This window comes from Marmota monax, unplaced genomic scaffold (assembly GCF_021218885.2).
Source record: "Marmota monax isolate L192 unplaced genomic scaffold, Marmota_monax_Labrador192_F-V1.1 WCK01_AAM20220418_F8-fsc00392, whole genome shotgun sequence".
Classification (NCBI taxonomy): domain Eukaryota; kingdom Metazoa; phylum Chordata; class Mammalia; order Rodentia; family Sciuridae; genus Marmota; species Marmota monax.
In genome coordinates this window covers 606,636-632,148 of record NW_026693779.1, presented here as the reverse complement: position 1 = coordinate 632,148, position 25,513 = coordinate 606,636, and the positions used below count along the sequence as shown (strand labels likewise).

At 44.4% G+C, this 25,513-nt stretch overlaps 1 protein-coding gene across 1 annotated transcript; it reads right to left on the bottom strand.

Moving 5' to 3' along the window:
* Nucleotides 1–524: 524 nt before the first annotated feature.
* Polr2a (RNA polymerase II subunit A) lies at nucleotides 525–25,024 on the bottom strand. The gene is made up of 29 exons (XM_046462017.2): nucleotides 24,514–25,024; nucleotides 15,605–15,737; nucleotides 15,330–15,466; nucleotides 15,065–15,238; nucleotides 14,592–14,873; nucleotides 14,110–14,271; nucleotides 13,774–13,994; nucleotides 13,411–13,543; nucleotides 12,807–12,931; nucleotides 12,493–12,703; nucleotides 11,478–11,687; nucleotides 11,227–11,395; nucleotides 10,985–11,079; nucleotides 10,639–10,842; nucleotides 10,070–10,292; nucleotides 9,308–9,491; nucleotides 8,741–8,912; nucleotides 8,541–8,646; nucleotides 8,240–8,445; nucleotides 5,622–5,846; nucleotides 5,232–5,478; nucleotides 4,793–4,893; nucleotides 3,855–3,959; nucleotides 3,584–3,766; nucleotides 3,139–3,342; nucleotides 2,766–2,952; nucleotides 2,527–2,640; nucleotides 2,211–2,360; nucleotides 525–2,111 (listed from the first exon to the last, which is right to left on the bottom strand). The coding sequence occupies exons 1-29, from the start codon at nucleotides 24,604–24,606 to the stop codon at nucleotides 955–957; spliced, it is 5,913 nt and encodes a 1,970-aa protein (XP_046317973.1). The 5' UTR covers nucleotides 24,607–25,024; the 3' UTR covers nucleotides 525–954.
* Nucleotides 25,025–25,513: the final 489 nt, after the last annotated feature.

Here is a 25,513-nt window from a genome sequence, read left to right as displayed (position 1 = left end):
GAGGGTATGGCTCAGTGGTACAGTGCCCTGGAGTTCAATCTCCTTAACCTCATTTACAAAAAAAGATATAACCCCTTTTTTCATCTTTGTTCACCTCTTTGTTTGGGGACATTACTAAATATTCCCTTTTTGTATAAAGATACCTCAGAGTGATTAATTGTATATCCGGTGACAGTTTAGCCTCAGGGTATCCATCTTCTGGAGGAAAAATTTTTCATTCTATTGAGTGTTTTCGTTTAATGAATGTTAGATATCTTAAAAATTATTGCATCTACCTTTGAAATTTTTATTTAATAAATTGTTTTCTGCTGATGGAAAAAAGCAAGTGTATGTTTTTCACTTGTTAGAAGAGACTCAAATGTATAGAAAAAAATAAAGAAGAAAATATGCCCCCTAGTGGTGGGATTAAAGGTGATCATTTTGTAGTTTCTCTATTTTTCTGTTTTTCAAACTTTTCCAGATGGGGCCAAGGCCTGGGAATTCTTGTCTTCCCTGAGCATCAATTAAGCACACAATGTACAGACTTTTGGTCAAAATTAGTAAACTTTATTTAAACTTCAAAAAAATAAAATAACAGACAAAAGGCAGCTTAAACTTTGTTCTTCCCGAGGATCAGATGTACAACTCTGAGCAGGAACTACCCCTACAAAGTTAAAAGACCCTTTAACCCCAAATCCAGTCACAGGCAAGGAAAGACCTTCACTGTGGGGTCAGGCAGTGGGTAGGAGGAACCCCACAGCTAGGTCAGTGGGTTCTGAAACAGCACAAGTGGAGAACAGACAAAAAGCCCTATCAGAAACAGGATCCAGAATTTAAAGGGCGTACTTTGTCACAAGGAGTTATGTACAAAGGGAGGTGGGCCAGGGTCACAGCCCAGGAGGGAGACAGAGGACTACACAGCGCCACCAGGGTTGCCCCTGGTCCTAGCCAGCTGCTGCGGCACCCTGCTTACCCTCAATTCTCCTCATCACTGTCATCCGGGCTGATGGCTGGGCTGGTGAGGCTGTAGGTGGGGCTGGTGGGTGAGTAGCCAGGGGAAGTGGGAGAGTAGGTAGAGCCTTTAGGGGAGGTGGGAGAGTAGGTAGGGCTGGTGGGTGAATACTTGGGGGAGGTTGGTGAATAAGTGGGGCTAGTAGGTGAATACTTGGGGGAGGTTGGGGTATAAACTGGAGACGTTGGTGAGTAAGTAGGAGATGTTGGTGAATACTTTGGAGTAGTGGGTGAATAGGTGGGGCTGGTAGGAGAGTACTTGGGAGAAGTGGGTGAATATTTGGGGCTGGTAGGCGAGTACTTAGGAGAGGTTGGGGTATACTCTGGTGAGCTAGGGCTGTAGGAAGGACTGGTTGGGGTATACTTGGGAGATGTAGGGCTATAGCTAGGAGAGCTGGGGCTGTAGCTGGGAGAGCTTGGGGTATAAGTTGGAGACTGTGGTGTGTACCGTGGGCTTGAGGGGGAATAGCTTGGTGAGGTTGGTGAATAGCTGGGTGAAGTTGGGGAGTAGCTTGGAGAGGTAGGGCTGTAGTTAGGGCTAGTTGGTGTGTAGTTGGGACTAGTAGGCGAGTAGCTGGGTGATGTTGGGCTGTAGCTAGGTGACGTTGGGGTATAATTAGGACTGGTTGGAGAGTAGTTTGGACTGGTGGGTGAGTAACTTGGGGAAGTTGGTGAGTAGCTTGGAGATGTAGGCGAGTAGCTGGGAGATGTTGGTGAATAGCTAGGGGAAGTTGGAGAGTAACTGGGAGATGTTGGTGAATAGCTGGGAGACGTTGGTGAGTAGCTGGGAGAGGTTGGGGAGTAGCTGGGTGATGTTGGCGAATAGCTTGGTGATGTTGGCGAATAGCTGGGAGAGGTTGGTGAGTAGCTGGGAGAGGTTGGTGAGTAGCTGGGAGAGGTTGGGGAGTAGCTGGGAGAGGTTGGTGAGTAACTGGGAGAGGTTGGGGAGTAGCTGGGTGACGTGGGGCTATAGTTGGGACTGGTTGGAGAATAGGATGGAGAGGTTGGGGAGTAGGAAGGTGAAGTGGGGGAATATGAGGGACTCTGGGGTGTGTAGCCCCCAGGGGAGCGAGGCTCGTAAGCAGGTGATGTTGGCGAGTAGCTGGGTGACATGGCACCACCTGTGGAAAATAAGGCAACAAGGGAAATATATGATGAAAAGACTTGTCTGTAAGGAAAGCTCAAGGAGGAAATGAGGTAGCTTGGCAGTAACAACTCACCTGGAGAAGGGATATATGGGCTTGAAGGGCCAGGAGAGCCTGGAGAGCCTGGTGTGGGAGACCAGGCAGGAGAATAACCTGGGCTGAAACCACTGGCATCTGAAGCAGCACTGGGAGAAAAGCCAGCTGCCCCTGGGGTCATCCCACTCCCTGGAAGGGAAAAGAACAAACTGAAACCAGCCAGAGCTGGAGCCCAATCATCCACCTTTCCCCAGAGTTCCCATGACCTCCACTATCTACAAAAATTACCATCCACCATCCCAGATCACCCACTTCTGACCACCTGAGGGCCCTCTTCGTGGGTCAGGTTACTCACCAACACTTGGGGACCAGGCGCCATAGGCTGGGGTTGCACCCTGGTTCCAGGGTGTCATGGCAGGAGAAATTCCTCCCATGGGACTGGGTGCTGAGCCGAAGAACATGCCAGTGGCTGCAAAGAAGCCCAGTGACTCATGAGGAACAGGACCCAGGGACTAATAACCCACCTGGCCAAGTCCTGCCTCACCCCCTTGCAAGCCCAGCAGGGTTGTGTTCAGCTGAGGCCCTCATACTCACGTCCAGCAGCCCCCAAGCCAGGGATGTTGGTGGGGATCTCCATTCCATACTTGCACTTCTCTGCATCAAGTAGGAGATCAAAACAGCCAGTGCCAGCTGGAGCTAGCTGGCCCAGCATAATATTCTCAGACACCCCCTTCATGGGGTCACTCTCCCCATGGGCAGCTGCTTCCATAAGGACATCCACCTAAACAACCAGAAAAGGACAGGCCCCGTCAGACCCCTCCACACACTGTGCCCAGGGTGCTCCCACCACAGTCGTAGCCCAATTGCCTCACAGTAGAAGAACAACACTGATAAAAATATACATTCATGCTCCTATTTTGCAGAGCTCCTTTCTCCGACCCTGCTCAGAGAAAAGTTCTGCCATTACCGTTTCCTCAAAGGAACATTTCATGAGAGGTCCAGTGTCCTGGCGGTTGACTCCATGTCGGGTAATGGCCATCAAGTGGCCACGACAGGTCATGGTATCACACAAGAGTGCCAAATGCCGGTAATTGACATAGGAACCATCAAAGGAGATGACATGGTACAGCTCCCGCTCCAGAGCCTTCCGCACAGCCTCAATGCCCAGCACCTGTCATGGAGATTGAGGGGGAATAATCAAGTCCAGGTTAGCTCTGTTCCTTTTCCTGCTCCTACCACCACCCAGATCCATAGTGAGGGAGTCGGGAATCAGTACATCCTACACTTGAATATGTATTCAGGCAGAAAAAAACCTGGAAAAGGAAATCCTGTGAGCAGACAGCACAGAATGACAGCCCTGAAACCTCACTCTGAAATAAGCCCCAGGAAAGACCATGAGGCAGTGGGCTCACCGTGAAGATTTCCACAATGTCATTGGAAGTGGTACGCACAGGGTCCACATCTTTCTCGCTCAATACCCGCATCAAGCTGACACCATCCGTCTCCAGGATCCACTCCTGCAGGGCCTTGAATTCCCCGTCCTCCGTGATGATGATCTTCTTCTTGTTGTCAGTCTGTGGCAAGTGCATGTACACCTGGAAGAGCAGAGTGAACTTGAGTGGACTAAGTAGGACAGGGTGAGGGACAGGTGGGAGGACAACAGTTGAGGAGGAGAAGGCTGACCTTGCTGATCTGCTCGATGCCCTGCAGGGTCATATCTGTCAGCATGTTAGACTCAATGCAGCGCAGGAAGACATCATCATCCATCTTGTCTACCACCTCTTCTTCCTGTAACATGAGTGAGATAAGCATTCCTAGAACCCTTGGGTCTCTTCTCAACTCTCACTCCAAACTACTGCCTCTCAAGACTTGGTCTCAAAAATATTAAAAGAAACCTAAGAGAAGGCAACCACACCTTACTGCCTAATATTCTTTATTTTCAGGTAGTCTGTTTAGCACCATGTATGTGCCCTTGAGGACTGTGACCCAAGTAAGTCCCTGTTTTGCTTCTGGTGCTTAACCAAGTGCTTTGCTAGGCTGCTTCTAACTTGGCATGACCCTTTTTAGTGGATGTATACTGTATTCCATGAAGATACATTAACATTTTCTTAGCTATTCTGACAACACATCGGGAGTTGATGAGTTCTTGAATTTTTATTATTAAAACGGTAGACACTTGCATGTACAGAACAATCTCTCAGTAACTATACACAGGAATCAGTCATTGGTCAAACATTTTTATGGATCACATAATATCTGCTGCAATATCATTGTCCTAAGGACACAGCAATTCCTACCATTCAGCCTGTCCTTAACCCTGCCCCCTTGCTCTCTTGGCTCAGGATAGTGGGCTGTAGAAATCTGGGGAAGGAGAATCAAATGACAGAGCTATGAGGATGTGCCCTTTTTCAGTACCATCTGTCTATTTTATCTATTTGGCTGCCATTTCAAATTTCAAAGATTTTCACTGCTACATGTTTGGAAAATCATTGCTAATCATCATTCCCTACTCCTAAATTAGGTGGATGTGGCTAATGTTGCTTGCATCTTAATTTCTTTGGCCACTAACAAGATTTAATGGTTTTCTGTAATAGGTCAATTTCTTCTTAGTTCCTATTTACCTCTTGCATCTTGTTTTCATCACTGTTCATAATACGTATACGAAGGACCAGCTTTTCTGCGTTATCATCATTAAAGATGCAATTCAAGTCATCACCAAAACCTGGCAGAGACAATAAACCATGAGAAAGATCACACTGAACAGGACTTGCTTCCTGGTCACTGTCCATTTCCAGGTTCTTCACTCACAGGGTTTTCTTGTGACCAACTTCTCCTCATAGAACTTTCCTTCTCATAGATTCCCTCTAGAAAGGAGGAGGGGGAATACAGAGGGTCCCTGGAAGGTATAAGGACCAGGGAACAGTGACCTGGAGGTGTCTTGGGAGGGTATAGATGGTATACTGATAGCAAGAGGCATTTTTAGGACCCAAGTGCAGTGAACATCACAGAAGTGGACACCCAGGTGGTACTCCCGAGTTGGTCCTGTCTTCCCAGCCTTACCAGCATTAATCTTTTCAGCAATCTGCTCCATAGTCAGCTTCCGGTCAGTCATGTGCTTCCGGTCCAGCTCCACCCGCAACAGCCAGGGGGAGATTCGGGCCACATCAAAGTCAGGCATTTCATAGTAGACATTCACCCACTCCTGATCCTCTGCCACCACTGTGCTTTGGGGATTGGGGTCATAGTAAATGGCTGTGTTGGCAGTCACCTTCCTCAATGTTGTATGCTCTAGGCGGCACAGAATGTCCTGGATAGAGAAAGGGATTCATGACACAGGCATTGGGGTAACTCGAAATGCCTCTTGAAACCATCCTACCAAGGGTATCCCAAACTCTAGATTCAAGGAAAAATTCACCTCCTTTTCTTCATGCCAAGCCTATTACTCCCTACCTTGGCCCTCTCAGCATCTCGAGCAGACTGGCCCAGCAGGAAGACAGTGAGTGATGGGGTCTTTGGCTTCTTAGAAATGTTGATGAGCTCCTTAAGTCGGGGTACTCCCAGGGTCACATTCTTGGCAGACACACCAGCATAATGAAAAGTATTCAAGGTCATCTGGGTAGCAGGTTCTCCAAGGGACTGTGCAGCCAGAGCTCCCACCATTTCCCCAGGATGGGCCTAAGGAAAGACTAGAGTCAGACAACACCAATTCTCTGTTCTGGTGAATGACTGGAATGTAGTCAAGGCCAAGACTAGCCTTATTCTTAAAGGACATGGGGCAGATGAGTTTGGCAAAAGTAGAGAGAATTTTATTTTTTTATTATTTATTTATTTATTCACTGGTATCGAGGATTGAACTTAGGAGCATTCAACCACTAAGCCACATCCCCAGCCCTATTTTGTATTTTATTTAGAGAAGTTGTTTCATTGAGTTGCTTAGCACCTCACTTTTTTTTTTTTTTTTTTTTGGTACTGAGGATTGAACCCAAGGGCACTTTACCATTGAACCACATCCCCTATTTATTTTTTAAATTTTGAGACAGGGCCTGGCTAAGTTGCTTAGGGCCTCACTAAATTGCTATGGCTAGTCTTGATCTTACAATCCTCCTGCCTCAAGCCTCCAAAGTCATTGGGATTACAGGTGTGTGCCACCACAACCAGTCCTCTACATATTCTTTGTACATCAGACTTATCAGACAAATAATTTCAAAGCATTTTCTCCCATCCTGTGATATCTTTTTACTTTCTTGACGGTGCTCTATGAAGTACAGAAGTTTTAAATTTTGATCAAGTTCAAATTTCCTACTTTTTTCTTTGGTTGTTTATGCTTTGTGGTCATAACTAAGAATCCATTATCTAATCCATAGTTTTAAAGATATAACCCATTTACTTTTATTCACATTATACTTTAACTCTTAAATTTATATCTTTGATAGATTTGAGATACTTTTCTTATGTTGTATAAGATAGGGGTATCAAACTTCTTTCTTTTGGGCTGAATTTGTTTTTTCAGGGCCATAGGTTGAACTCAGGGTCTTGCACACACTAGGCAAGTGCTCTACCACTGAGTTATACCCTTAACCCCCAACTTCACTCATTTGTATGTGGAGATCTAGTGGTCCCAGCATAATTTGTTGTAAAGATTATTGTTTTTCCCCCATTTAATTGACTTGGCGCTTAAAAAAAATCAAGTGAACACTAATGTGAAGATTTTAATTCTGAACACTGAATTCTATTCTATTGATCTATAAACACATCCTTATGCCACTAACATACTCTATAGCTCTATTAAGTTTTTGAAATCAGTGAGTGTGAGTTTTCCAACTTTGTTGTTCTATTTTCTTTTCTTTCTTTGCTGAGAATCGAACCCAGTACCTCACACATGCTAGGCAAGTGCTCTACCACTGAGCCACAAACCCAGACCCAACTTTGTTCTTTCTTAAGATTGTTTTGGTGTTTCTGGTTCCCTTGCATTTCCATATGAATTTCACAATCAGCTCATAAATTTCTGCCAAAAACACAGCTGGGACTTTATGATAAAGATTGTATTGTATCTGTGGATCACTTTGGGGAACAGTTCATTTAACAATATGAAGCATTCCTATCCCTGAACATAGGTTGATGTTTTTTCATTTCTTTTTTCAGTGTTGTTTCACAGTATTTCCTAAGGCATTTCTAATTCATTCATTCATTCATTCTAGTACCAGAGGTTAAACCCAGAGGTTCTTGTGCGCTAGGTAAATGCTCTACCTTACTAAACTACATCCCTGGCCCTTTTTAATTTTTTGGTACTGAAGAATAAATGCCAGGGGTGCTTTACCCACTAAACTATATCCCCAGTCCTTTTTTACTTTTTGAGACAGGATCTTGCTAAATTAGTGAAGCTAGCCTCAAATTTGTGATCCTCCTGCCTCAGCCTCCCAAGCCTTTTTACTTTTATTTTGAGACAGTCTAAGGTACCATGTTGGTCTTGAACTTGCAATCCTCTTGCCTCAGCCTCCCAGGTAGGTAGACTTACAGGCATGCACCACCACACCCAGATACCTAATTTTTAAGACTGATACCTAATTTATAAGATTCATTTACATCAATCAGATTCAGAGGCATGCATATAATGCTTCCCCTCCTTCCATTATCCTATAAACCCCTTAAATATAGTGAAAGCATGTTCCAGTATCTATAAATCTTTTTTCTACTCATTCCCTCCAATTCCTTATCGCTAAATTAGAATTCTGCACATAGCAAGCATTTTAGGAAAAAAAAAAGAACAAGGCTACTTCATATTCCCAGTCACACCACTTACTTCCTATATGATGACCATCATAAAATATAAAGTTGTTGTCTAAGCCTCAGTTTTGGCTCTGCCACGTGGGACTAGAAATCTCTCCCCTACTAGGATCATTTTAAGATTGTTATGATATAAAGGCATAATGCACCAAACACAGGTCTTGGTACACAGTACTCTTTCAATAAGTAAGAGTGATTATGGACATAAGTAAACTGTTCTTAGAAACTAGAGAAGCCAATAAGCAAAAAGAAAAATGAGGCCAAGGTGAGAAGCCAATACTCACAATGGCCTGATTGAACTTGGATTCAATCTCCCCAAGCAGCCAGTCAAAAGCCTCTCCACTGAGCCGAAACTCCTCAGCCATGCGGCAGGAGCATAGTGTGGATCGCAGGTGGATGTTGAAGAGCAGTGTGGCATTCTCCTGAGCCTGCCGGCTTAGTGGGTCATCCCCATTCACAATCACCAGCTTCTTGCTCAATTCCTTGACTCCTAGGGCCAAAGAAAGGGTGAAGAGATCATCAGACCAAGGCCAAGCAGACTCCTATCCCCCAGCCTGGCCTGGAAACCCCTAAGCAGGTACTTACCCTCTACCACTTTGATGGGGTGCAGATCAGAGGGAAGGCGAGGGTTGATGTGAAAGATTTTCTGAGCATTCCAGATCATTCGCAGAAGGTTACAGGGGAGAACAACCTGAGAGAGGAGGGAATAGAGAGAAGATTTCAAGTCAAGGACTGCCATAAAGTGGCAGCACCTCCCTAGCCTAGCACTTCCTAACCACACATACCTTGCTGTCACCAGTCGGGAAGATGACCCTAAGCACCTCCCGATCCTCACGCATCCTTTCAAATTCCCGTTCCAGCTCGTTCTGTATATGTGCATTGCTCAGCACATCCTTTACCAGATCCTCCTGCAGAGTTCGCCGCAGGGCCCTCTCATTGGTATAATCGAAGCGGAACCTGAGGTGAAAAGACGATGGATTCAGGGGACAGGAGAGCTCTGGGTTATGTTATTAGCTCTAAAAGGAACAGTGTGAGGCTCTCAAAAGTGTACAGGAAAAACAAATTGGAAGCAAGATTCCTGGGATAGATCAAGGGTGCCAGGGTTTGAACATGTACCTGCCCCTGTGCCCTTTCCTAACATCACCAGGGAAAAAGTAAGGACAAATTTCAAATCTGCCTCCATTCATCCTCTTCCCCATCAAGTAGCTATTTCAGATGGGTGGAGAAAATGTGCTGAAAAATAAGGCCCACTGCAAAACATTCTTCAGGCCATTTCTCTGAGGGAGTAGAAATCCTACAACTCAGGCCCTAAGATTCAAGAGCATAAACCACCCACTTGCCCGCCTCCTTACTTCTTCTCAAAAGCCTTGTTAGAAGGTTTCAGCGTAGCCAGGTTCTGAAATTCAACACTCTCTCCTGCCAGGCCATCCTCGCCATAGCGCAGCTGCACCACCTGGTTGATGGAGTTCCGCACAGTTGCATCATATTTCACCATCACTGACTCCATGGACTTGATCAGCCGCCGCTGGATATACCCTGAGAAGAGGTAATCAACTGAAGGACCCAAGGCAAGGGGGGATGACAAAGCCAAAGACCCAGTCTAGGGCCTCAGCCCACCAGATTATTAGCTAATACCCTTCATTCTCAAGGTCTATCTTTTTTGTAGTGCTGGGAAGTGAACCTAGGGCCTCATACATGCTAGGCAAGTTAACCCAAATCACTCCTCAAAGTCTTCTGGCAAAAGTTGTATCTACCATCAAATGGACTGAGTACCCAGTAGATTCCCCTAACAACCATCCCTAAAGTGGTAGGTCAGAAGCAGAGTTCAAGGCTCTACCTCCTACAGTCTGGAAAAAAAAAAAAAAAAAAAAATTTTTTTTTTTTTTTAAACTGTGTTGGGGTTGGAACCCAGGGCCTCACACATGATAGGCAAGCTTTCTACCACCAAGCCACACCTTCAGCCCTTTATAACTCCTGAGTTTCAGTCTGTTCTTTCCATGAAGGCCAAAATTCCACCAACTGAAACAGAAGCCTTTAGCCTGAGAATCCCAATTCCCTACCCACCACAGTTTCTTAGCAGGCAGTACTTCCTGGAAGTCCCCTGAAGATCTCACCAGTCTCAGCAGTCTTGACAGCTGTGTCGATGAGCCCCTCTCGACCCCCCATGGCATGGAAGAAAAACTCAGTTGGTGTGAGGCCAGCTAGGTAAGAGTTCTCCACAAAGCCACGGCTCTCAGGTCCATAATCATCCTTGATGAAGTGAGGCAAAGTCCGGTGCTTGAACCCAAATGGGATCCGCTTGCCCTCCACGTTCTGCTGCCCCACAACAGCAATAACCTAGGGAACAAAAAAGGTGGGCTGCATCTGACTCCTCTTGCCTTAAGAATATGAGTTCCCAAGCTAGGCACAGTGGCACATGACTGGAATTCCAGTTACTTGGGAGGCTGAGGCAGGAGGATCTGAGTTCAAGAATAGTCTGGGCAACTTAGTGAGACCTTATCTAAAATTAGAAAGTTAAAAAGGGCTGGAAACGTAATTAAGTTCAATCCCCAGTACTGCAAAAACAACTATATTGAGTTCCCAATATTTTCCCTAACTTCCTCTACCTTAAAACATATACCCATCTTCCTTTCTCTTCCATAATTCAGTGTAATGCCCTAACTGGAAATACAAGACTCCTCACCTGTGAGATGTTGATCTTGGAACCTTTAGCTCCTGACACCACCATAGACTTGAAGTTGTTGTATTCAGACAAGGATTTCTGGGCCGAGGAGCCAGTCTTGTCTCGAGCATCATTGAGAATGCGATTCACTTGGTTTTCAAAAGTCTGACGCAATGTGTTCCCTGGAGTGGGCTCCAGCTCATTATTATGAGCCTTCTCAATGACCTGAAAGTAGAGTTCTCAGTGAGACATCAAGCAATACTCTTTTCCCCTTCCTAAAACTCCTTATACCCATATTATTCTTGCTGATGTCCAATTCAAAGTCCTAGAGAGCCACTTATTCCCTCTGTCCAGCTTTCCCTCTCACCTCTATTACATCTTGTTTGGCCTTCTTAATAGTGTTCTGAATATCCTGATAAGTCTTAGAATCAGCAATAGAGTCTCCAATGCCAATGGTATGACCTGGAGATAAAGAGAAGCATGAGTGACACTGCCTTTTGGACTCCTATGCAATAGGGGAGATACTTGAAGCCTTATAAGAAAAGAAGAACACAAGGAGGAAGGAGAAAGAATAGTTTGAAGTACAGAAGAACAGACCACTAAACTTACCCTCAATGAGGAGCCAGTTGTTAATGACAGTCTGAATATTGGAGTAGAAGAGACGAGTAATGTCATGACCCATCTCTAGGTAGGAGATGTGGACTAAGGAGCCAGCCGAGGTGCCCAGAGACTTCTTACACAGAATGCCCATGATCAGTTCCCCATTCTCCACTACAACCTGTGGAAAAGCACCCATTAAAGGCCTCAGTTCTGAAAGCACTTCCAAATTCTGTCCCCACATGTCCAAAAGTCAGGCCCACCTTGGTGTCCCCAGGAGAGATATGCTTGTAAGGGCCACTGTCCTCGTCATCAGGATGGGTACTATGAGTACGGATACAATTGATATGGCCAGGTATGATGAGAGAGAAGATCTGTTTGCCTGTCCACAGGGGCCGGGGCTTGAGGATGGCTGGCTGTGGGACCTTCCCATCCCATGTGGATAGGAACATTAGGAGGTTCATTACTTCACCCTATGAGACAAATATCGAGAGAGACATAGTCAGAATGCAGGCCTCATATCTCAGGAATATCAGGGAGGCTTTCCTACCCCAGGAGGAAAGTCATATTTTGGAGGCAACAAGATACCAAGAAAACTGCCTTCCAAATTTTTAACTAAAAAAAATCACCATAAGGGGCTGAGGTTGTAGCTCAGTGGCAGAGCACTTGCCTGATATGTGTGAGGTACTGTTTCCAACTAAAACTAAAATAAATATATTTTAAAAAATGCTATTACAGTTTTTTTTTTTAATTTTTAGTTGTTGAAGTGAGGAAGAACAGATCACTATTTATTTTATTCATTTATTTATATGTGGTACTGAGAATCAAACCCAGGGCCTCGCACATACTAGGTGAGTACTCTACAGCTGAGCCACAATCCCAGCCCAAAAGGACTTATTTTTATGTTTGCCTAAATAATAAATACAATTTCTGACAATAATTTGGATAATAAAAATAAACAAACAAAATTTAACTAGGGTCTATTTATTTTCCCTTCACCTTTATTACATAGAAAATACGTTTACATAGAATTAAATTTTAAGGAATTAAACAGGGATCTAAAGTTAAATTATTTTGGGCCTATAATCTTTCCTAACTAATCTCCTTCTTTCTTTCCACCTCACCAGAAAAAGCACTCTCTCATAAATACCAGGGCAAAACAGGCCAAGAAAAAAAAAACAAACAAAAAAACAGCAGTTCTTCCTTCCTGGCCTCCTCCTCACCTCCCCCAGATTCCCCTTCGCCTTCCCAAGCCTGGTTTCCATTTGGACCACACACCCGCTCCAGGAAGACATCTCTCTTAGTGAATTTGCGCACTGCAGTGAGTGTATCCTGCACGATGCCCATGACGGGTCGATTGCTCTGAGGGGTGACAATCATACGAGGCACCATGGCCAGCTCCTGGATCTCTGCCCTGGTCTCCAGAGACTGTGGCAGGTGCAAGTTCATCTCATCCCCATCAAAGTCTGCATTGTACGGAGTCGTTACACTAAAGTGAAAGAGAAGAAGACGTCTTCAGAAAAAAAACCTCAAGAAGCAAGCCTACCTCACACCCTCACCCTAGCCTGCTTCTATTCAGTTAGGGAACTGACCTAAGATTCAAGCGAAACGTAGACCAAGGGAGGATGCGAACCCGATGACCCATCATGGACATTTTGTGCAAGGTTGGCTGCCGATTGAAGATAACAATGTCTCCATCACACATATGCCGTTCCACCTAGGGAAGTAGGATACAGAAAAGGGTTCAATGAAGGAGGGGTAGGCTAAGAATGAAATAACAAGGGACCTAGGCTCCTTTGTAAACTAAAAGAAATGATGTTGTGGTGTTATTCACTTGAAAATACCCACTTTGTGTCAGCCCCTAAGTCAGACACCAGGTTATTAAGGAAAACAAAATGTAGTGTCCAATCTCAAGGAACTCAGTCTGGGGCGAAAACCAAGAGAAAACGAACATGAAACCCTCTGCATTATTCCCCTATGGATTTCTTTTTTCTGAATATGCGCCCCTGGGTAATGTAATCCCCACCCTGATGTCAATGACTAGCAGCTACAAGCATGCCTGCAACATTAATAGCCTTTTAAAAAGACTGCCAACAATGAATGAACAGAACTGTCTCAGATGGCCTATTCTAGCCAGCCCACATTCCAGAAAGCCTCCAGTTCATGTAGTTAAGAGAGGCCTAACCTATCACATACCTTATAGCCAGTCTGTAGGTGAAGGTCACTGGGCTTGGGGTGAAAACGCAAGTCAATGCGATCGCCATTGTCTCGGATTATATATTTGGCTCCTGGGTACTGGCTATTTCCCCTGCGTACTAGTTCCTGAAGTCTAGAAAGAAAAAAAGTGCAATAAACAAAATGCTTCCCCCAAAGCCCGGGCAACCACCTTTACCCTGAAGCCTCAAGTAAAATCTAAACTTCTAAACAGCAATTCTTTCCCTCCTTACTCTGAGCTCCCTCCCCCATGTGGGGGTAGCACACCTCCCATTTCTCAAATCCTCACCACTGGGGCCACATTCCCCAAGCCACTCCAGGCAGGGCTTCCAGACTGAGGCACACCTGTCAATGTTGAAGGGTGTGACAATCTCTGCAAAGGTCATATTGGCAGCAATGGAGCGGGGCACGCCAACTTGGTCAATGGATAGGTTGGGGTCAGGGGTGATGACAGTGCGGGCTGAGAAGTCCACTCGCTTGCCCATCAAGTTCCCTCGCACCCGGCCTTCCTTGCCCTTCAAGCGCTGCTTCAGGGACTTGAGAGGACGTCCAGACTTCTGCATGGCCTGTGAGAAAACATGAAGAGGTAGCAACCCAGCAATCAGTCTGGATCCTCCTCCAGATCTCTGCTATCCTCCACCCTGCTCCAATCCATAGGGGCCAGGGAATATGCAGACGCACACGGGGCAAGCCAGGCAGCTCATTGTCCACCATGGTGGCTACATGGAACTGAAGGAGCTTCACATCCTCTGCAATGACATGGGCTGCTGCCCCATTCTGTTCATTCCTACGTAGCTGATTGTTGATCTTCACGATGTCAGCCAGTTTGTGAGTCAAATCATCCTGAGGGGGAAGTTAACAACATCAAAGTCCAGCCACCAATGACTAGGCTCTCAGCATGTAAGTGCTAGGCAAACAGCAAAACTCTGCTTCACTGAAAGAGGCAGAGGCAGGCCTACTTGCTCTCATTTTACCAATACAAAAGTCCCTTGATGACCTTTAACCTCATTCAAAGTCATCCTTAAAGATCACACAGCTAGCAAACAGACATTTTCTAACTCAGATGTGTCTATCTGGCCCTGTACACATGCCATACCTACAGGGCTCCTCCCTCTCAGACACCTGGCTATTCACCCAAGAAACACAGTCCTGGAACCACAGACCTGGTTGCGGGCAGAGCCTTGCATCACTACAGCAGGCCTCACTGAGAGTGGGGGGACAGGCAGCACTGTGACAATCATCCACTCAGGCCTAGCGTAGCGGGGCTCCATGCCCAGCACGAAACATTCCTCGTCCGAGATGCGCTTGAAAATCTCATGCACTCGTTCTGGACTCAGCAGGATCTTCTTCTCCTGAGAATCCTCATTAACATGTTTCCACTCAGCATATAGCTCCAAGCCTGAACGACGGATCCGGGGTTGATACCGCCCACAGCCACCATGGCCCTTTAGAGAAGAGACAAGGGCCATTAGAACCTGGACGCGGGCTATTTCCACCACACCAGGCCAGCCCTTCCCACTCCTCCATGTCCTTTTAGTTCCTGACTTTTCTGCAGCCTTCTCCTATCTTTCTTCTAGGCCTCTATATGACCTCCTCTGGCCTCTCCTTCCCCATAATCTCTGCCAGCCCCAGTTACCTTCTCTTTGGTCAGATCCTCATCACCCTCAGGCTGCTCCACACCAAACTTGTTGTCCATCTCCTCCCCACCCTCACAGATGTTTTTGCCCTTGCAAAGATCATAGACATGTGTGAGCCTCTTCTTGGGCTGCCCCTTGGATTTGGCCAGGATGTCCTTGATCTTTGGGTTGTTCTGGAGCAGAAGAGAGCAGGGTCAATTGGAGTTGCCCTTAGCCTCCCATCCAGCAGTTCCCCTCCCAGGCCAGGGGCTGTCCCCAACTCACAGAGTCCACAAGCAGTTTGGAACAAAAGAAGCAGACACAACGCAAAACCTTCATCGTCTTCACCAGGAAGCCCACGTGAAACACAGGCTTGGCCAGTTCGATGTGGCCAAAGTGCCCAGGACATTCTGTCATGTTCCCTGTGTAAACAAGCATGTGACACTTTCCTCCAGCTCCCAGTAACTTCAGAGACTAGGTCTTCAAGTGTCTACCCTAGTCCTGGCTTTTTTTAAGAACCTGAACCTCTCTTTTTCCCTTGGGAATCCCTCACCACTTACCTGCACAGGTTTGACAGCGACCGGTCCTTTCAATCACTCCCTGCCTTGGATCCATTAGTCCCCCAAGCTTAGGGCGGCCTCCCTCAGTCGTCTCTGGGTATTTGATACCACCCTCTGTCACAGACATCCGCTTCTGCAGAAAAGAAAGGCCGGCCAATAACAATTATATGGGATTCCTAGTTTCTAGCCTTCTTGGCTGGAGAGTCCTACACGAAGACCTGAGAATCCCAAACCACTACAAAAGAATTAATCGCATTTAACCTGGGATGAGCAGATGGTGGGGCACACCTCTGGAAATGCCAAAGGCGAATATCATAAGTCAAAAGCTGGTTCCAACACTGCTGGGGGTTTAGGAATAAGGTCATACCTGAGTGTAGTGGACCTCAGTGGACCTCAGACTCTATACAAATCACCCATCTCTAGAACTAGAACCCTAGTTATTTCTGTTTTTTTTTTTTGGGGGGGGTGGCGGGCGGGGGCTGGGGAGGGCAGGCGGTATTGGGGATTGAACTCATGAGCATTCACCCATTGAGCCATATCCCCAGTCCTATTCTGTATTTTATTTAGAGACAGGATCTCACTGAGTTGCTTAGCACCTTGCTTTTGCTGAGACTGGCTTTGAATACACAATCCTCCTGAGCCACTGGGATAACAGGCATGCACCACTGCACCTGGCTCCTCTGGTTTTAATTCTAAGTCACAGACATTCAAAGGATTTAATCATAAAAAGAAATAAAAGTTCCTTCAAGGGGAGTAAAAACCAATGTATTATTTCTTCTCCCTCTTGAAATTAAGCCCGCGAATCTGAGAACATAACTCTGAACAGTCCCAAGACATGCCCCACCAATTCTTAACTTCAGCTCCTGAAGAGAAACAAGGGACCTGGAGATACAGTCTTGCCTCTTTACTCCATCTTTGTCACTGTCTCCCCAAGGACCTGAATTGCCTAAACTATTCCACATCTAGATGAAGATGTTATTTTATCACAGAACCAGGTGCTAGGACTGGTTGGTGGAACAAAAATTAATAGCTGGAAACCCCAGAAACATGGAGCCAGGACTCAATGGGGCAATTCAGAGAAGGAAAAGTGGGGAGATGGAAGAACTTTTAAGAAGTAGTTGAGTTGGAGGGGCTGGGGTAGCGGCTTCAGTGGTAGAGCACTTGCCTAGCAAGTGTAAGGCCCTGGGTTTGATCCTCAGCAACACATAAAAATAAATAAAATAAAGGTATTACATCCAACTACAACTAAAAAATAAATGTTAAAAAAAAAAAAAAAAAGTAGTGAGTTGGAGAAGACATTTCTGCCCTGGGCTAAAGGCAGGTGAGACAATCTTTAGCATCCTTTCATACAATAAAAACTCAAAAGACTTTTAGGGACTGGGGTTGTAGCTCAGTGGCAGAATGCTTGCCTAGTACATGTGAAGCACCAGGTTTGATCCTCAGCACATTTAAAAAAAAAAAAAAAAATCATGATTTTTAAATTAGTTTAGACTCTTTGGTTCACTAACCTTCCAGAGGGATGAAATTCAAGAAATTTATTAAAAGCTTCTATTTATGTCAACCTTGAGCCAGGTACCAACCTTCTCTAATTCCAATCACTGTTTCTCTAATCCTAACCATTGATCTCCCAGGAATGAATTCCTATCTCCAGAAATTTCATACCAGGGGCTGGGGTTGTGGCTCAGCGGTAGCATGCTCGCCTAGCATGTGTGAGGCGCTGGGTTCAATCCTCAGCTCCACATAAAGATAAATAAATAAAAATAAAGGTATTGTGTCCAACTACAACTTAAAAAATATTAAAAAAAAAAATCTGATACTACATGAAGTTATTTACCCAAGGACTCAAGGAGCTAGAAGAAGTCATACCCAACTCTCTCTGGTGCCAAATACAGGCTCACCCCACTCTCCTATGCTTCAGGAAAAATAATTATTTAAACTCTAAAATATAACCTTTCTTTTTTCTTCTCTTTTTGTGGTACTAGGAATTTAACCCAGGGCCTCAAGCACTAATCTAGATCCCAGCCTTTTATTTTATTTTAAGACAGTTGCACAGGATAGCTCAAACTTGTGATCCTCTGGCCTCAGGCTCCTGAGTAGCTGAGATTACAAGTGTGTACCACCGGACTGGGGATGTGGCTCAAGCGGTAGCGCGCTCGCCTGGCATGCGTGCGGCCCGGGTTCGATCCTCAGCACCACATACAAACAAAGATGTTGTGTCTGCCGAAAACTAAAAAATAAATATTAAAAAATTCTCTCTCTCTCTCTCTTAAAAAAAATGAAATTCCCTTTGTTACCTTAAAACAAACAAACAAACAAACAAGTGTGTACCACCATACTCAGCTACAAAACATCCTCTTAATGCCAGGTGCTAGTTGATTCGTTTTTATCTTCACAACTAACATAAAATAAGCATCATTACTTTCATTCTAAAGATTGTAGAACTTGAGGCCCCAAATTTTCCTAAGATTACACTGCTGCTAAGCCAGTGACTCCACTCTGCCTCATTCAAAGAACCCATCTCAGTTCTCAGCTTGCTGGCCTATGACACAAACAGATTGTTTACTTGAAGTTCTCTTTCTGTTCCAACACACACACCCCACCGCTGCTGCTGCTTTGTCTCTTTCTGAGGCTCCTTGGCCATGGTATGCTCTGCTACTCTCCATACTTACCTGTAGATCATGACATCATCACTACTGTCTACTCTGATAACTCAATCTTTACCTCCAGGTCCAATCTTTCCTATGGGCTTTGAAATCATATATTTAACTATTTACTAAAACTCTTCAGTCATCCCATTGATAAGTTAAATTCAACATGTCTAAAAGCAAACTCTCTTTCCCACAAAAAGCTCTCCTTTTTTTTCCACTTCCCATCTCAGGTATAAATCCCAAATTAGAAATCTGAATTTCTAATTATCTTAGATAATTAGATAAGGAAATTATCTAATTAATATTATTTTTAAATAAATTATCTTTCCTTATCCTCAGGCATAAAAGGTTGAAACTATATGTTGGCTCTGTAGTCAAAAATTTCTGATCTGGAATTCTGGTTCTGTTCTTATGAACTATAATCATTAAGGATTTAATTAGCCTGCTTAAGCCCAGGATATAACAGGTATCCAATATATGGCTGCCATTACTACCTAATCATTCACCAAGTGCTGGTCATTTTGAATTCCTAAATATTTCTTAAATCTTGCCCCTCCCTCTTTTCTATCCCTACAACCACTGTACTTGTCCAGGTTTTTCCTTTTTTTAAAAAATATTTATTTTTAGTTATTGGCGGACACAACATCTTTGTTTGTATGTGGTGCTGATGATCAAACCCAGCGCGCTACCACTGGAGCCACATCCCCAGCCCCAGGTTTTTCCTTTATAGAACATATTCATGGGTCAACAGCCTGTCTCTCTCCAATATATCCACACAACTGGGTGCTCCTTCTGAAACAGAAACATAATCACTGTTGGAATTAATTCCAAACTCAGCAGGATGGCTTACAAAGAGGATTTTATGATGTCCCTACCTTCATTCCCATGCTCCACACCTGTAGACTCCTCAGTAACAATTCCTGTGGTTCTCTTATCACTCAGCACAACTGGGTAACAAACTTCTCTGGTGCTTTACACCACTGGTACCTTTCCCTATTCTAAGAAGGCCCTTTGTATTAGAAACACTGGCTCCAAGACTTAACTCAGGCATTGCTTCCTTCAGGCATCCTTTTCACAGACTCCCCAAGACAAGACAGCTTTGTGCTTCTAAAGCCCCTATATTTCGGCACTTCTGACAATGCAATGAAGTTATCTATTAGGGGTGTGTCTTCCCTAAAGACTGTGAACATCTCTCAGGTAGGCTTCTATCAAAAGTTTGTTAAAATGAACTACACTGCATAGGACCTTCCTCTGGAGCCAGGTGCCCTCAAAGAGCTTACAAAAGAGTAGTTTTCCCTTGAATAAAACTACTAAACACCCTCATAATAGATCTGATTAGTCATGGTTGGGTAGAGACCAGAACAGTTTCCTAAAATGCAAGTCTGAGAAGAGTTCCCAAAACTCCCATGAAGTTATCTGGTGACACCTCAGGAGACGGGCTTGGTGTGTGACTAAATTCACAAAGCTGGAAACTCACCAGCTACTAAGATGGGTATTTTGTTCACTTTGAATGAAACACACATAGAGAAGCAGGCATGAAATCTGGCCACCAGAACAGACACTACAGAGAGACCTAAGGGAAATCACTGAAAACTTTTCTACTTCCCTCTGCTCAAAGCCCATGCTCACTAAATCAACCACCCCTCTAATGACCAATTCTGCTTTCAGGCATTCTGAGACAGGACGACTGTCCTAGAAAGCAGGCATGAAAGTTCTGGTTAATGGGAAGGACTATCCCTCCATCATAGGTTAACAAATTGTCTTTTGGAATTATACACGAACTACTTTAGCCTTCAACAGAGGACTAGGTCTCACCATCTACAGGACAGAGGTTAGATTTCTGAAGAGGTAGCTAGTTGGAGGCTAGGTTGTCCTGCTATTTATTCTGAGATTACAAAACAAAAGGCTTCCACAGAAGCTTAGTAAATATTTTTTGTCTTCTTCCTTTAGCACACCAAATCAAGTCCTCACAACTTGGATTCTATTTTTACAGTTCTATGTGGTACCACATTCTCCACCCCTCCCCCATATTTATGTTCCAATTATAAATTTCTCTAAATTCCTTTGGCTTTCCATGTCCCCTTTTCAAGTAAACCTCCATTTATTCATATGACTTAACTCAGATGTTCCCTCCTGGTGAAGCCTTCATTCACTATGAGCTATCCTTATCTATGCCCACCAAGGTTCTAAGCAAAATTTTAACTACTTTCTTACACATCTATCACTCCCACTGGACTGCAATCCTTGAGGACAAAGAGCATGTTTATTTATCTTTATATTCTCATTGATGAACTGAGTAGTCACTAGCACATGGTAGGGGCCCAGAAACTATTTGTTGCCTGTATAGGAGATCCCTCATTAGATGATAAATAATTTGAAAACAAGGATAATCTTCTTCATCAATTGTATCCCACACTCTTACCTAAAGGAGTACATTCGGAACTGAAGGTGTAGCTCTTTGGTAGAGTTTGAGCCAAAAAAAAAAAAAAAAAAAATCCTAGCACCAACCCTCCTTGCTTCCTTCCCTCACACAACAAACCCTTTTTATAACAGCAAAGACAACAGCTCTATAATAAAGCCAATTTAGTCTTCTGTACCTCAATCCCCTACTCCCACCCCTCATGACTTTTAGAGACCACACTAGCATTAAATACCACCTGCTCTTACTCTTATCCATCCTCCCATCTCAAAGTGGAACCATCTGTTATTCCCTCAAAAACAGGCATGCACACTACATAAATTGCAAGCCATGGAAAACAAAAAGTCCCCCATATTCCTCTACTCCAGAGATGATTCCCTCAATTTTGTAAGCAGTGTTCCATCATTTAAAAAAAAAGCTAATCTGTTCTTATTTTAACATAAATAGGGTCTCATTCTGCATACTGTTCATTTTTTCATTTAACTGGAGATTTCCTAACATTATCAGTTCAGAGTCCTTAGTGTTCCAGTAACTTTCACAGCAATACTTAAGCCAAAAAAAAGCCACTTATTAAGTACCTTAGCACCCATTAATAATCCAGCTTCAGTGGGGCATGGTGATGCATGCCTGTAATCCAAAAGGCTCGGGAGGCTGAGGCAGAGGCAGAAGGATCCTGAGTTCAAAAGCCAACCAACCTCAGCAAAAGCGAGCACTAAGCAACTCAGGGAGACCCTGTCTCTAAATAAAGTACAACAGGGCTGGGATGTGGCTCAGTAGTTGAGTGCCCCTAAATTCAATCTCCAGAATAAAAAAAAAAAAAAAAAATCCAGCTTCACCAAGGTATGTCATCATCCAAAGGGAACTGGCGCCATCTAATGCTGAAACGGAACTACCTGGAACCAGGGCACCTATGCTTCTCTGTAGAATTAAAAACACTTCACTGAGTTTGCTGCTGTGCCTCAAGTGTATCAGCACAATTGGGAACAGATTTAACCTAGTGGGACAATGCTTTTCTGTTCTAAGATCATACTCTGAATCACACAATACAGTTCCTATTAGTAAATATTTAGGTGGTTCATAATTCTCATTTTCAAACAGTTAAAATTTCTTCTGTGTGTGTCTCTGCACAATCATTCACTTATTTATCCAACTACTTTTTATTACATGCCAGGTACTATTTGAAATGCTGAGGGAATAGAGGTGAATAACAAGGTTCTATCAAGGGTGCAAGAATGACACACCTCTCAAGAATGACAGCCCATGGGGCTGGGGATACAGCTCAGTTGGTAGAGTGCTTGCCTTGCATGCACAAAACCCTGGGTTCAATCCCTAGCACCAAAAAAAAAAAAAAAAAAGTCAGCCAATGAAGGAAAATAAATAGAAGGCAGAGGTTAGAGAATGCAAGAATATGCTATTTAAATAGGGTGGTCAGGGTAAAGCTCCTAACATCTGAGGAGATATACTGACATAAAGGAATTAGCATGTGGACATTTGGGCAATGTAGTTCCAAGTAGCAGGGACAATGAAAAACAAAATCTGAGGCAAGAATAAGCTTTCAGTTGTCAAGGGACAAGCAGGTCAGAGTGATCAAAGAAAAATAAACACAAGGCTGATACTGAGATGGAGAGGCAAGCAGGGGCCAGATAATACAGGACCTAACAGGTCTCAGAGTAAGGAATTTGAATCCTCAGAAGAGGATTCCATGTAGGGAATGGAAGAGATGAGATTAAATGATCTCTTTAGTCTGTTCTACCTGTTCTGCAAAATGCAGGAAAAACAACTGGGGTCTAGGCTAGTCCCAGGGGAAAATGGTGGAGTGGAACATAGTGGAGATGGTCATAAATGGCTGGATTCCAAGTATATTTTGAAGGCAGAACAAACTGGCAGATGGAGTCAGTAGTAAAAAAGAGAAGAATTAAAGTTAGCTATTAGGTTTTGGCCTGAATAAATATATAAATGGAAAAGCCATTTATTGAACAGGGAAAACAGGGGGAGGGGCATGTTTCAGGGGAGAAATTAAGTTTTTTTAATTTAAGAATAAAATTTTAGAAGTGGCAATGTTGAGTCAACAGATATATACATTAAAAGACTGATAAAGGGGGGCTGAGGCTTTAGCTCAGTGGCAGAGGGCTTGCCTACCATGTGTGAGGCACTGGGTTCAATCCTTAGCCCAGCCTATAAATAACTAAACAAAATAAAGGTATTGTTCAGGGCTGGGGTTGTGGCTCAGTGGTGGAGCGATCACCTAGCATGTGTGAGGCCCTGGGTTCAATCCTCAGCACCACATAAAAATAAATAAAATAAAGGTATTATGTCCAATTACAACTAAAAAATAAATATTAAATAAAGGTATTGTTCATGTACAACAACAAAAAAGACTGATTAAATTGCCACACTGTCCTCAAAAAGAAAAAATTTATATGAATTTATTTTTTACCAATAATATGTAAGCATGCCTATTTCCCAGTTTTGTTTTTTTTCTTCTTTGGAACTGGAAATGGAAACCAGGGTTTTGTGAATGTGGGGCAAATGCTTTGCCACTGAGCTACATCCCATCCCTATTTCAGGGTGTTTTTGCCAGGAGGAAAAATAAGATAAGGAAAAAAGTTTTAATTTGTATGTTTTTATTAGTAATTTCACTGCGTTTTTATGGCTGTGAACTGTCTATTCATTTTTCTGGAGACATGCACTTTCCTTTCATGTAAGTATCCCTTGTATGTGTATAATAAATCTATCTTTATACATCATATTGCATATATTGTCCGTGGTGCCTCTGATAAACAGAATTGGCTCTTATTTTTATGTAATAAAATCTACTTTGCTCCTCCTTGTATGTATAATGCTTAGCTAATTTTAGGTTCACCATAAAATTTGCCTTTATTTAATTCATTATTACTAAAGTTCTGCCTCTGGTACAGACCCCCAAAAGCCACCTGTATTTTTTGTTAAATACTAACTTCATCTAAATTTATTCTGTGGTATGACTGATGTGAGGTCACGATAGATGGGTATATACACATATGCACACATATATATTATGTTTATATTATGTAAATTGAGTCATTATAGTCCTTATAACTATCCAATGGCTTTCTACTGAAAATTGATTTAAATCCTGTCTCCTTACCATGATTTATAATATCCCATGGTTCTCCTATTTCTGTAACACTCTTCCTACTTGTCCACCAAACTCCAGCCATGGTGGCCTTTCAGTCTCCAAGGTATTTTTCCCTCTGGCCTTCTGCCTCTTTCCCCAGAATCTATGGCTTAATGTGACCGGCTGCTTCTCATCATATGGGTAATTTTCACCTCAAACAGTCCTTGCCAGACCCAGACACCATTCCATCTAACTTACTACCAACTCAGTGCCTTTCCATAACATTACTCCCATTTTGCTTAACTCAAATGTTTATTGTCTACCTCCTCTGCCTCTTCCGACAGAATATACTCTAAAAGGCAAGGTACCCATCTGTCTCTTGAAGCTAGCTGTGAGTCCCCAGCGACTGTTGTGTCTGCCACATAACATTTGCTCAATTAATATTTGTAGCAGGGGAGGGAAAAATACCTGGGGGTCGGTTTCCTATTCGAACTTAGTTTTTAAACTCTAGGATTCATCTCATCTCGTTTAACATCGGTAATTCACCCACACGCTAAGCTTGCTTAAAACCTTACGAAACTTATCTGGGAGCCCCGGGGCTGGACCCTGAAAGGCCTCAGCGCCGCTAACCCATCTTCCCTGCCGGTCACTTGTGGGCAGTGAACAGCGTCAAGTTTTTGCAGTCCTGTTGGGTCCCGCCCTCCGGCGCAGGAGATAATTAAAGGGACAGGGCACAGCAGCTTACCAGCTCATCCGGACTCAGGACTCCGAACTGCACTCTCTTGATGGTGCGCAGCGGGCATGCGCTGTCCCCAGAGGGGGGACCGCCCCCGTGCATGGCAGAGGAAGGCGCGCTGCGCAGGCGCAAACCTCGCTACAAAAAGCCTGCGCCGCCTCCGCCTAGGTGCTCAGACCCTGTCGGGGCGGCCACAGGGAAGGACCTCCCTGAGTTGGGAGTAAAAAGTCGGAGGAGGGAAAGGTGGGGGAGGGAAGGAGGCGGGGAAATGAAAAAGAACGAAAGGAAACCTTCTCCCCCTTTCCGGAGATTTTTCGGCTCCCAAAAAGGAAAAAAAAAAGGGGGGGGTGGGTAAAGGAAAAGGTTTTGGGGGGAGAGGAAGAAGAAAAAGGGTAACGAATAAATAAGTAACCGGGTTCCTGAACGGCAGAATTTACGGCAGTTTGTCTCTCCCCCCCTTCCGGGAGCCACCTTCTTCTCCAACCGTCCCGGTCGCGCTCTCGGCGCTTCTGAGAAGCGAACTGGCCGAATGACGCCCTTTATAGATTCGCCCCTGCATCCCCGCCCCTTCCTTTCCCGCCCTCCCTTGCGCTACGGGGCCGCCTGCGCCGGCCCGCACGGGGCGCGCGCTGGAGTCGTTGATCCTCTCAGGATCTCTGGTTGGGAGACCTTTTGAAATGACAGGGGGAGGGCAATTTTCCTAATCCCACCCCCTCCCCTCTCTGCTCCCTCTTGCACTGAGGTTTGAAGGATCGAGGACAAAATTAGGCCTTTTTAATTCTACTTTGGAGTATGGTTTCATCTTCAGCAAAAGTCTCTCATTAATATCCCCCCCATCAGGAAAATGGTCTGTTCCGCGGATCGGTAATGGAGGCGGGGCCGATCGGGTCCTCCAGAGTAGGTTCCCGGAGGAGTGCTGGGTCCGTCCTTGATCATGAATATGCAATTTCTCGTTGAATATGCATGAACAGATCAAGATGGCGAGTTCAATCGTTTGTCCGGAAGTAGG

What these genes read in the sequence shown, in the direction of transcription:
- Polr2a (XM_046462017.2), bottom strand. Translation starts at nt 24,606, where the DNA reads ATGCACGGGGGCGGTCCCCCCTCTGGGGACAGCGCATGCCCGCTGCGC. An exon ending in GAGATGTCTTCCTGGAGCGG is followed by an intron (nt 11,688 to 12,492) that starts GTGTGTGGTCCA and finishes TTTGTCTCATAG; the next exon opens with GGTGAAGTAATGAACCTCCT. An exon ending in TCCCGACTGGTGACAGCAAG is followed by an intron (nt 8,647 to 8,740) that starts GTATGTGTGGTT and finishes CTCCTCTCTCAG; the next exon opens with GTTGTTCTCCCCTGTAACCT.